We start from the raw sequence: 12,321 nt of genomic DNA on the forward strand, positions 1-12,321 counted from the left end.
CTCTGTCAGTAACATGGGGCTAGGAATAGTGGCTCAGGCTGTGAGCACTGTGTGTAAAATGCCTGGCAAGCACTGGGCATGAACCAGATCCCTGGCACCCGCCCTGGCCTTGCTCGCGCCATCAGTCCCGTGGAAGGCAGGAGATGGGGCTTCCAGCTGTGTTTTTGCTGTTATCTTAAGTTTTTTTTCCTGGAAGTCTTTTGATTTTTTTGAGACCCTTGCTTTGGGGGTTTGTAGTATCAGATACACTTGTCTGGGGTTCATGGGGAGACCCCAGGCCCAGGAGAGCCCAGCTTGGACCTCGAAGAGCTGACACAGCCTTGGAGGACCCGGCAAAGGGTCCCAGGGGTGGGATTTCCTTTTGAAATAGAAGAGGAGGCGTAGAGAGCAACCTTCTGATTATAAGAATATTCACCACAGATGCTTCTGTCCCTTAAAGATTCTAGCAGCCTTTCTGGCTCTCAGGGCCCACCTGGGAAGGGTTGGGAAGGGACAGTTCATGTTTCTGGGAGGCCCCTCTTGCCCACTGGCCTGGCCCTGCTCCTTGGCCTCTCACTGCAGGTCCCCCCTCCAACCAGTGCAGGAAGGAGCCAGCCTGGGATAGCTGGCGAGCTGCCTGTTCTGGGGAGCCCAGGAGGGAGGTCGTCCCCATCAGCATGGTAATGAGGCTGATTAAGAGCCTGGCCACTTGGCCGGGATGGGCTGAGCAGGGCCTTAAGAGCTGGAGAGAAAGGGACCTCAGGATCTCTAAGTCATCATTATTCTATTGATCCTATAAAAATGGAAACCAACATAGCTCCCTTGGGGTTCCCCCTGGACGCCCAGGCTTCTGAGATAACGTATGTAAAGCGCTTAGCACAGTTCTTGGCACATGGAAGGCACCTGATACATGGAAGGCGTCTATTATCATTGTTATTGCTCCTGTGAGCTCTGGGTAGGGGCCACCACGAGGCCGGGCCGTGTTCCTCAACCACAGCACACTGATGTTTGGGCCTGGATCATTCCTGACTGGGGGGCTGTCCTGTGCATTACAGAACATTTGGCAGTACCCCTGGCCTCCACCCACTGGATGCCAGTCACACCCCTCTCCCATTTGTGACAACCAAAAAGTGTCACAGACACTGTCCCCAGACACTATCAAATGTCCAGGGGAGAAAATGACCCCTGGAGGAGAACCTGAGTTAAGACAAAAAGCTGGGGAGGGGGGGATGGTGCGCCTGGATGGCTCAGTCAGTTGAGCGTCTGACTCTTGGTTTTTGCTCAGGTCATGATCTCGCGGATCATAGGACTGAGCCCCACATGGAGCTCTGCGTCTGGTTCTGCACTCAGTGGGGAGTCTGCTTGAGGATTCTGTCCCTCTGCCTTCCCCCAGCTTGTGCGTGTGTATGCCCTCTCTCTGTCTCTAAAATAAATCAATCTTAAAAAATAACAAAAAGCTAAATAAGGATGAAAATCATCCAGGATCCCGGGATCAACTGCTTGAGTTCAGGGCAGGCATCCTTCTCACCCAGAGAGCCCGGGTCTCAAGGAAGTGAGCGGCTGGGCCTGAGCGTCCCCAGGTGGCTGCTACAAGGAGGAAGCTTGCGGCAGTGACCCAGACAGAAGGGTCCCAGAGACTCCCCTGGGACCATGAGGCATCAGGAAAATTCTCACTCCCACAGGGGACTTTGGCAAGACCTAGGTACCTCCAGAACCATCCAGACTCACGGAGATCAGTTTCAACCATCCTATGAGAGCTCCAGGAGAAAGCTCCAAACTCCAGCTCACCAGGGACCCAACAGTCCCTTTGAAGAATTCTTGGCATTGCAGTCTATTGACAGCTCAGGGAGGGGACACAGAGAGGGACTGGAGGTGCCCACCACCTGCCATTTGTCCTTAGGGGTCATGGGAGCTCCGAAGCCTCAGCTTTCCATCTGTCCCTCTCTTGCCCACCGCATCCTTAGCCAGAACTTAAACTTGAAAAGATCAGGTTTTCCAGGAGCCACCTGGAAAACTACTGCCAATCCAGGAACGAAGCCCAGAGCCTTCATGCCCTGTTCCTGCCCACTGTGGGATGTTGCTCTCCCTCCTCTGCCAGTGGCTCTCCCTGCCTCGGGCACTAGAGATGGTACTGAAGCCCAGGCTAGACTCATCGTCTTCCCCTAGATGTTGCCTTCACTGTGGCTGCCCTGCCTCCAGGCCCTGCAGAGCCACAAGCCCCTTCTCAGCCTGGTGGGAGGCACAGGCAAGGTGGCATCCCCAGGACATGCCAGGGCCGCACGCATTGCTGTGGGGATGGGCGGGAGGGGACCGGGGAGGGAGGGCGAGGTCCCTTCTTACCCGAAAGCGGACCTTCCCATGGGCACTCATCTGCAGGTAGAGCCGGTGGGGGCCATTCCAGTTGCCGTAGACGATATCCACTTTGCCATCACGGTTGAAGTCGGCTAGGGCGACACCTCGCCCATGCTGGTGGGGGTCGTCCACACCTGGGGAGGAACGACAGGGACGCTCAGGGCTGCACCCCCTACAGGCCCTAAAAACGCTCACCTTGTTAGAGCTTCTTGGAGAGGCACAGGGAGGGTGACCCTTGTGCCGACCCTGCCCTCCCAGGGGGCAGACAGGAGCCCCAGCCGCCAGCTCAGAATTTCTCCCTGGGGGCAGGAGGTGGGACAGCTGTGTGGTTGCAAAGGGAACCAGACTTGCCTTCAGCGGCATCGGTCCAGCAAACGCACAATTTTCACTCAGTTTTGGGGTAGCATGGGTGGGGAAGGAGACATGCAAAGTCTGGAGGACCAAAGCCCCCTCCAGCCACTCCAACGTTGCCACTGGGGTATAGTAAGTTGGTCATCACCCGTTGGCTTAAATCTCTCAGTAGCTCCCCAGTCTTGTTGGGTCAAGTTCAAGTGCCTGGGGAGCACAAGGCCCTCACCCACCCTATCTGGTCTTGAGCTGGTACCCCTCTCCCTCCCCCCTTACTCATAAACTCTGGTGACCTGTGCTCTTGTCATTCCTCAAATGAGCCCTGCCGTTTCTGCCTTCTGGGCCTTTGCTCAAGTGTGTTGCTGCTCCTGGAATGCTCTTCACCAGGCTCTTGCTTATCTAGTTCCTTGTTTTTCTTCTGTTCTCAGTTACTTTGTCACCTCCTCAGGGAAGCCTTCCCTGACCACTCCCATGAAAACAGCTCCTCCCAGCTACTTTGTTATTTGTCCTGACAGCCTCTCATTCTTTCCCTCCACTGTGCTGATCACAGCCACCATGGGGTTCCTTTGTGGTTTATCTGCTTAGTGTCCGGTTTCCCCACCAGACCTTATACTCCATGAGGTCAGGGGCTGTCTTCTTGTTCACCTGTGTTCAAGCAGCATCTGACCAGTAGTTTTCAGTAAATACTTGCTGAATGAATGAAGAGACATAAATAATTTGATAGAAGGCTTCTGGGGATGTTGGTGACAGCAGAGGAAATGCCACATCATAGCACAGAAACCCACAGCGTGCCTTGGGAGCTCGGGGAAGAGAAGCCAGTGTGTCCAGTGTTGCTGGCTTCTGCTGTCCCTGCATCTGCCAGTGTCCAGCTGACCCTGGTGGAGGATGGGCTGGCTTTGCCCAGAGGGATGGCCTGACCTCCCGGCTGCCCAAGGCAGATATGTTCCGTCAGGCCAAGCGTGGAGCTGAGAGGTGCTGGGTGCTGGTTCTCAATACCCATGCTGACTCTCTCAGAGGACAAACTGCCGTTGGTCATCGGGCCCTCAGAGATGGGGTGGGCGATAGGACAAGATAATGGAGGGGAGAATCACAGAATCCAGGGTCCAGGGAGCTCTTGCCAGCAGCAACCACAGAGCTCCTGGGGATGGGAGCCAGCAGAAGGTGCGGGTGGGGCTCCCTGAGCACCTTGGATGCTAAGTACCCTCTCGGGGGAGGGAAGGATCTGGACAATGGGTGGGAGGTGTGGGGAGAAGAGGCAGTGTGCCCTAGGCTTGAGGAAGAGGCTTTTCCAAGGAGGGGGGCAGCCTCTAACCCTTAGGATTAACACCCCATTAATTCTCTACAAAACTCCCCAGCCCAAATGTCGGTGGCCTTCTGTGTTGGCCCATTTCTCTCCTATCTACGAGGCACCTTGACAAGGAGCTGGTTCCCTTTCACGGGAATAATCGGTGCCAGGCCGCATTTCACAGCAGCATCTGTTTGGGTGATGAATGCCCTCTTGACATGTCTTGTTAAACCTCTGCAATCATTCTGACTTTCAATTACGGGCCTAGCACCTTTCCTCTCTCCTCCCGCCAGATACCTTCTCCCACTCCAACTTGCTCGCTCACCTCTGCTCCCATCTCTTTAACACCTTATCAAACCCTCGAGGTTTTCTCCACCACCACCTCCCCTTCATTTTATGATTTTTTCAGCAATGAGAAAATTTGCTGCCAGAGGATATAGCCCTGGGGTGTGTGTGTGTGTGTGTGTGTGTGTGTGTGTGTGTGTGTACGTGTGCATGCCAGGTGGGAGGACAGGCCAGGGGAGCTGCCTCCAGCTCTAGCTCTGCCCTGGAAGGAGGAGAGCGAAAGGCACAAGGCGAGTGGACGGCTCCCAGCGGAGGGGCGGTGCTGGAAGTGGGCACTCCCAAGCAGACAGCTGGGGGATTAGGATCTTGTAAGTCAGGGAGGATGGATTGGCAGATGCTCAGGGATTTGATGCTAGCTGTCGGCACTAGCTGGAGCTTGTAGAACCTTTGATCTATGTGTCTAATCCCCGCTCACCTCTTCTTCTGGAGGGTAGCGCTCGCCTCTGTGCCGCCCTGAGAGGGGTGAAATCAACCCTTTCACTGGCAAGGTGGGGAGGAAGTGGGTGGAGAGAAGTGGCCGAAGGGCAGACTGAACAACACCCACAAAATTTCATGAAGTGTCCCTTCCACCATTCAGTAAGATTTACTTAGGGGCACCTGGGTGGCTCAGTGGATTAAGCCGCTGCCTTTGGCTCAGGTCATGATCTCAGGGTCCTGAGATCGAGCCCAGCGTCAGGCTCTCTGCTCCGCAGGGAGCCTGCTTCCTCCTCTCTCTCTGCCTGCCTCTCTGCCTACTTGTGATCTCTCTGTCAAATAAATAAAATAAAATCTTAAAAAAAAAAAAGATTTACTTGGTGACCACGGTGTGTCAAGAATGAACAGTACAGCGCCCCGTCCTTCTAGACCTAGATTATTCTAGCAACGTAGAAGCCTGATCAAGATGTGCGTGGAAGGGCAGTGTGAATGCAGATGAGGAAGTGTGAATCTCTGCCAGACGGCCCAGGGGGAGGCAGGAAGGGCTTCATAGAGCTGAGTGCTGAATGATAAACAGAATTTCTGCAGAAGGAGAAAAGGGAGAAGGCACTTTCTAGCAGAGTGAATGGCAGGTGCAAGGGCCCTGAGGCAGATGAGGGATGAGCACAAAAGGAGGAAGGGGAGCAGAGCTGGGAGCCTGAAGTACTATTTTGTGTGGATTTTAGTCCCCTTACTTAGCTCTTTGTTTACTCATCTGGTTTCCCTTCTAGAATGTCTGGGCCTGTATGCATATGTGTGGCAGGTAGGGAAGAAGAGTACAACCTTCCTGGGATCAGCATCCCCAGCTCTAAGTACCACCTGGCACTTAGCAGTTGTTCCATAAATGGTTACTGGATTGAATTCAGTGATTAAGGTGAACGTGGGGAGTGGAACTGGAAAGAGGTGGCTTGGAGGGGAAATTAATGCTGAAGACTCAAGCAGGACTCAGAGGAACACGGGACAAATCTCGTTGCTGGAAAATGTTTAATGGTCAGGAGTTCCAGGCTCCCCCTCTCCCCAGCAGCACACATCCCCTGTGGCCGGAGCCTTGGGGGATACAGAATGGAAGGTGACAAGCAATGTTTCCCTGCACAGTGGGCATGCTTCCTGGTCCCGGTCTCCCTGAGGCCAGCGTCCGAGGGTCTGGGGCAGTGAGGGACCCAGGGCGGGGGCCACACTCACCGGCACTGGCAGCAGCATCCACAAAGGTGCCATCACCCTGGTTGTGGAAGAGGAAGTTGGGTCCATTCTCGTTGTCACAGAAGATGTCTGAGGCACTGCTGCTGAGGATAGGACCCACGCTGACTCCGCGGCCCCCTAGGAGGGACAGCAACCCACCGTGAGTGGCAGAAGCAGAGCCTCAGGCCTGCGAGGAGGACAGGTGGGCCTTGAGGCCTTTGAGGAGCCGCTGTGGCGAGGTCTCTGAAGAGCTTTGGGGACAGGGGGTGCTTCTCTGAGCCCAGATCTTGGCTCGCAGTCCTGTCAACGTGTGTAGACGATGACGCCAGGAAGGATGAGGCAAGGGAGGGGCAAGACAGAGTCACTTTGTGCCCAAGTCATGATCCCATGACCTACGGAACACAGAGGCCATCCTACAGCTCCCTCCCTTCCTTTCGGAAGCTGACTCACAACGACCCCCCAGCCCAGATCTACCCACCACATTCTGATCAAGTCACAGATTTTCCTGACAAGCCCCACCCCCACCTCGAGTCATCTGTATGCCAGCCGAGACACCAGGTGTGCTCCCGGCCCAAGAACACAGGGCACAAGGTTCTGGCTAAGGCTGCAGGATACTTTCTTGACTTTGCTTGGTATAGTAAGCAACTGGGAACGACCTGTAAGTCCACCAGCAATGATGGGCTGAATGGACTGGGCTGAATCCATAGGAGGGATCATTCTGCAGCCGCTGAAAAGACTGTACAGATCCCTATGTGTGGACTTGGAGGAGGGCCCATGACATACTGTTAAGTGAAAAAGCAACTCACTAAGTAATGGTATTGTGTCATCTTAGTTTTATTTAAAAAAAAGAAAACACATGATATTTCTGGATGTGTTCGTGCAAGCTTGTCCTTGAGTTTGGGGGAAGTGGGAAAGGCCACGCTCTGCGTTGTTAACCCCAGGCTGCCAGATGGGGTGGGATTCAGGGAGGGAAGGAGAGACAGGAGTTTGCCTTTTTTGGGAATGTCTTTGTGTTGTTTGGCTTGTTGCAACAAAATCGCTTCTGCAGTTGGAAAGGGAAAAATCCAGTAATTGCATACTTTTTAAAAAAGGAAGAAGTCAAGCCAGCTCTGCATTAGGGTTTGATGTCTCCAAGATCAAATTTGAGCTACCTGTGTCAACAAGTCCAGTATGAAGACATCTGGGTTTTGAATCAAGCCCTGGAAGCCACAGCCTGGGTCCCTGGGTATACTGGGCAGAAGACAGTCTGACCAGGACAGGACATGGATTCTAGTCCTAGCACGGCTGTTTATAAGCTGTGTGACCTTGGGCAATTTATGGTACCCTTGGAGCCTCAGTTTCCTTAACTGTAAAACAGGAGTAGCATGACCTGCTTTTTCTATTTTAGGATCTTTACAAGGATCATGTGAGGTGAGACACATGAAAGGGGTTTGTGAACCCTACCACCCTGTTACTCAGAGTGAGGTCTGTGGGCCCACCACGGGGGTGCAAGCTTGTTAGGCAGAATCCCAGCCCCTCCCCCCCCCCCCCCCCCCCCGTCAGTACCTCTATTCTAGCAGGACCCCTGGCTGGCTATGTGCCCAGTAAAGTTTGAAAGGTGTGGCTCTAACAGGCTGTTCAGTACAATAAGAATAGTTATCAGAAAACTCAGAAGAACTTACTGTTGTCATTTGTTAAATAAGCGGGAGCTCAGGCAGTGATGTTGAGTGATGTTGGGCGTCCCACCCCCCACCCCCACCAACTGCCTGCCTGGCTTTGGCTGGGGAAGAGCTTTCCACGAATTGTGCTAAAGTGGGATAGAAGTTCTCTTGGTTCCCGGACTCCTCCTGCCTTCTGGGAAAGGTCCCTGGAGGAAATCATGGGGCTTTTCTCACCTGTGCAATGCAGCCTGCCCACCAGTGGGGAGTTAGGGGCCAGGAGGAGGGGATGGGTCCAACGGCAATGCCACTCCCCTTGCTCTCATGGTGGAGCTCCAGAGGAACACAGGTAATCTAATTACCTCCCCAGGAGAGCCCAAGCCTCCTGAAAATGGAGTCACTCAATCCACAGTAATCCTGGGGAGCATCACCTAAGACGGGGCGTGCGGTTTTCATTAGGAGAGCCACAGTGTGGGGCGGGGAGGCTTCCAGATGCTTTTCCTAAGGCCAGCAGGGAGGGCTGTAACCTGGACCCCACGTAGGCCCATTCAGAGAGGAGCCCTAGAGTGGCTGCTGACAGCTGTTCCCTGCCCCCATCTTGCCAGATTCCAACCCAGGGACAGACTTCGGTGAGAAACCCCCAGGCCTTGCCTCGGCCCCCGGAAATTCCAGGTGGGGCTGTGGGACTTGCCACCATACAACTCCATCCTTCCTCCCCATTCTGGTGTCCTCCAATTTCCTCTCTGCTTCTGGCTCTCAAGCTGTGACACATTCTCTTCATTTTCTACAAAGCAGGTTATTTCCCTCTTGGACAAATTTCTAAATCTTTCTAATTAACTAATTGGGTTGGGTTGAAGCCTTGTACCATTTGTAACCTGTAATTATTAGAAAATTGCCATGGTAACCACACTACTAATTAGTGACAATTTATTGCCATGGCAACCGGACCATAACAGAGACGTTACCCACGACTTCCTCTTGGCAAGTTCGCCGCCCAGTTGGGGAGCAGGTGATCGACAGTCAGGGAGCCAGCCCCTTGGGCAGCAGCCCCCGCAGCCTCAGGATGGAGAGCCCAGTTTGGGGCTGAGGCAGGGGCTGCCGGGTGTCTGTGCCCCTCGCTGTGCCGCGAAGGTGCGTTCCCAGGTGGAGCACGTAAATCTTCTCCAAACCAGTAACATCCATCCACCCTGCATGGTCCATGACAGAGGTTCCCGATTCCGTCTCTTCTCCCTGACGTTCTCCCCTCCCCCAACTCTCTTGAACCCACACCTTCCAGGGTCACCCAAGGGGCAGTGAGGAACTGCCTGGGAGGACGATGTCCCAGTAGGGAGTGAGAGTCTACTTTACATCAATTCCTTCTTCGTATCTGTGGCGGCCCGTGCTCTTGCAGACAAGCAGCTCCCCAGCTGGGGCTGGAGGGGCAGCCCCGGTGATGGAAAAGAAGACCGGATCAGAAAGTGCGCATGTGACCTTGGGCACATCGGCAGACCTTTCTGGGCCTCTGTTTTCTCAGTGCTAATAGGAGGTTGATCGTAACAACAGCTTCTTCTCATAAACTGTCATAAATATTAAGTGAGCTGGTTTTCCGAAGGTACTTTGGAAAATGTCAGGTGCCACAAAGTCATTAGCTGGGGCGATTTCCCACCTGCTAGGTGAATAAAATCCCCTTATTTCCCCAGCACTTGCAGGCTTCTAAGGCCTCCTGTTTCTGCTATTGGGTGCAAAAGCAGCCCCCCCCCCCCCCCCCGCCTCCGCCCAAAGGCTTCTCACTCTGGCCCTGAAGCTGAGTGGGAGAGGTGGAGCGACTGGGGAAAAAGCCTTCCCCTGCCGCATTCTGGCAGCCTCTCTGATTATCCGCCCAGTGGTCCTGAGTCCCACGGGGTAACCTCATATACCCTCAAAAACTGCACTGCTAAACCCCCGAACCCTTGCACTCTGGTGAGGCGGACCCAAGTCCGGTTTAGGTACAGGTGACTCATTTCTCAGATGGCATCTAGGTGGCCCTGGGGTGGTCGGCTGCCAAGTTGGATTGCATCTGAGAGCCGGAGGGGGTGGGGGCGACGATGGGAAAGTGAGGCTGCATGGAATAAGGGGTGGGGGGCGTGCTGCTGGGGGCCGGAGGACCCAGGCATGAGGAGGCAGGAATATTTGCCATGCTAAGGAAGAGCCTCTAGGTCCTTGCTTGGCCTCTGCACCTGCTCTGGCTCCAGGAACTTGAGCTGTGGGCCCTCCAGGCCCTGGGCTCCCTCCCCATGAACTGGGGAAGGGACCGAGAGCTCCAAGGTTCCTTCCCACTCCTTCAGTGCATTCTCCAGGCTGAAATTTGGGACCAGCGTGGCTGGGAGTAGATACCAGGCCCATCTGGAGCCCACGCTAGTGGAGGGAGGCTTTGTGAGGCTCGTTAGCCCAAGAACCTGGACGCGTGGGATTAATCTACTGAGACCTCAACAGAAATACAATTCTTGTGGATGTCAAGGCCTGCAGGCTGCCAAGGGCATCCAAGAAACTGTAGAAGGGTAGCAAAGATGCTGGAAATCACAGAGGTGGAGGAATGGGCAGTGTGCATGCTTGTGTGCGCAGGTGTGCGGGAGAAGGGGGAGTGAGGGTCAGGGCAGGATGGTAACAGGGCCTTTAATCCTAAATTCCCCCGAACATTCAAACGTAGAATAATACCGTGTCGGTGCTGGTGCTGCCACCCGCGACCCCCTGCGAGCCGCCCCAGGACCTGGTAGGGTCCCGAGTGCACGGGGTGGAGGGTGTTAGACGCGGACATTCCACTCCTCCCTCAATCCTGGCAGCCCCTCCCTGTAGGACGCCGCCGGGGCATTGAACAGAATGGGCAGGGGTCTGAAGAAGCCCAGCTCATCTGGGCACCTGTTCTCCAGTACCCTGTTCTAGGCACCATCCTCGTCTCATCCCACTGCACTGTTTTCCAGGATAGGAAACCTAGGCTCAAGGAGGTGTGAGGGCAGCCAACAGGCCACTGATCGCAGTCTAAACGCACATCTGAGTGACCCCAGAGCCCCAGAGGGTGCTCCCAAACCTTTCTACTCAAGCTTCCTCCCGGCAGAAGAGGGAGCTGGACTCCTGGTAGGGCCCAGAGTGACCAGCCGCAGGCTTGACCTTTCTTTAAAATCTCTTATTTTAGTAGAAGAAACAGTGCACCATGATCGCATTTCTACTATAAGAGTATTTGTGTTTGTTTTGAAAGAAAAGTGATGTCCCTTCTTGTCAATTGTCTAATGCATGGATACCGCAATGTCCTGGGGCACTGGGTCCCCCTGGCAGGCCTGGGGCTGCACTCCCCGAGGGTCCCAGGCCCATTAAGGAGGCTGTCCCCTCCAGTTCCCCTTGTCACATCTGCTGGGCTCCCGCTGCGAGGCAGTGCCCGCCTCCAGCCTGGGAGGCTCCACGGCCCCCTCTGCTGCCGGTAGTCAGCTCTCTGGAGTGCGCTGACAGGGAGCCGCCAGAGGCCTCAGCTGGGCTTTAGGCATCTCCTTCTCCTCCAGTAATGACTTCCTATAAATCAGATCTGCCCTCCGCTTTGTTCTACACTGCTCCCAGCCAACAGCAAAAATCCCCACCCCATATCCTAAAGCCACCTTCATTTTCTTTCCAAATTTCTCATAAGGATTCCTTAATTGCCGCCTTGTAGCCCAGACAGATGCTCCCTCAAGAGGTGAGGCCGAAATGCAGAGCTCCTGGGGAAGGGGTGGAGGCCGGGGTGCTGGGGAAGCAGGGTGAAGAGGGAGACAAATGGATTCCAGTGGAGGGGCAGGAAGAACCCTGTGACTGTACCCAGGGCTGGAAGGTGGGCCAGGGACCCCATGGAGACCACCTCCAGGGAAGCGGTGGGCGGGCTTGCTCTGGGTTGCCCCTTGTGCCTGGCATGATGCTCTCTGCATCCAGCACCCAGGAAGTGCCCAGCACACAGGCCTGGCGTCTGTCCCCCTGGGCACCTCGGACAAGGAGGGTGTTGCGGTCTGCTGCACTCCGAAGGTCCCGCCCCTGAGCCAGGCCTGTGCCAGTCCTGTCCTATGTCTCCTTTCATTCTCATGCCCCCACTGCAGGTGAGAAAACTGAGTCCCACGAGGTTAATAAATGGCCAGTCGCTGACTGGACAGGACGGGCGGCTGAGGCAGGACCTGTGCCACCAGACCGTGGCACCAGATCCTGTCCTCTCAGCGGCTCTGCGAGACCGTAATTCAGACAGTGAGTTCAAGGTGCTCAAAGGGGCTGGGAGGTGCCCAAGGTCACTCAGGGCTGTAGAGGCCAGTGCAGAGTCCTGGTCCTTACCTTCCCTCTCCTTGGGTTCCATGCCAAGCCCTCGGCCACATGGACAACTAATTCTCAGGATTCCTTGCACCCTTCAGGCTCTGAGGGGCTGCAGGCATCTGGGAAAGTCGGGGCTTGGGATTCTCCTTGAACCAGGAACCATGGGGGAGTGGGCTTTCCTCCACTCAAGTCAGCACCAGCTCAACTCAGCACCTTTGGTCCGCCAGTGGCCCTCCTGTCCCCCGAGAGCGGGCATGCTGGCCACTAGATGGCACTGTGACCTAGCAGAGCAGCAGCTGTCGGCCAACTCGCTCAAGTCTGGAGAGACCGCCTCCCTTCCCCCGCAGGAGAGCAGACAGCGCAGGGCAGGCAGCACCACTGGCCGGCCTGCCCACCACTTTCCCGGGCCTCCCCCTACTGCCAGGCACAGCCTAGGCCAAGCAGTTGCTCAAGCCACAAAACCTGGGG

At 55.2% G+C, this 12,321-nt stretch overlaps 1 protein-coding gene across 2 annotated transcripts in view; it reads right to left on the bottom strand.

The window, feature by feature from the left end:
• The window catches only part of CRTAC1 (cartilage acidic protein 1), a 147,563-nt gene that overhangs the window by 31,477 nt on the left and 103,765 nt on the right, over positions 1-12,321 (bottom strand). For both annotated transcript variants that reach the window (XM_046027502.1, XM_046027503.1), the window contains exons 6-7: positions 5,945-6,079; positions 2,320-2,465 (exon numbers count right to left, since the gene is read on the bottom strand). In XM_046027502.1, the coding sequence (XP_045883458.1) occupies positions 2,320-2,465; positions 5,945-6,079 (281 nt within the window). The remainder of the gene's footprint in view (positions 1-2,319; positions 2,466-5,944; positions 6,080-12,321) is intronic.

This window comes from Meles meles, chromosome 13 (assembly GCF_922984935.1).
Source record: "Meles meles chromosome 13, mMelMel3.1 paternal haplotype, whole genome shotgun sequence".
Taxonomy (NCBI): Eukaryota; Metazoa; Chordata; class Mammalia; order Carnivora; family Mustelidae; genus Meles; species Meles meles.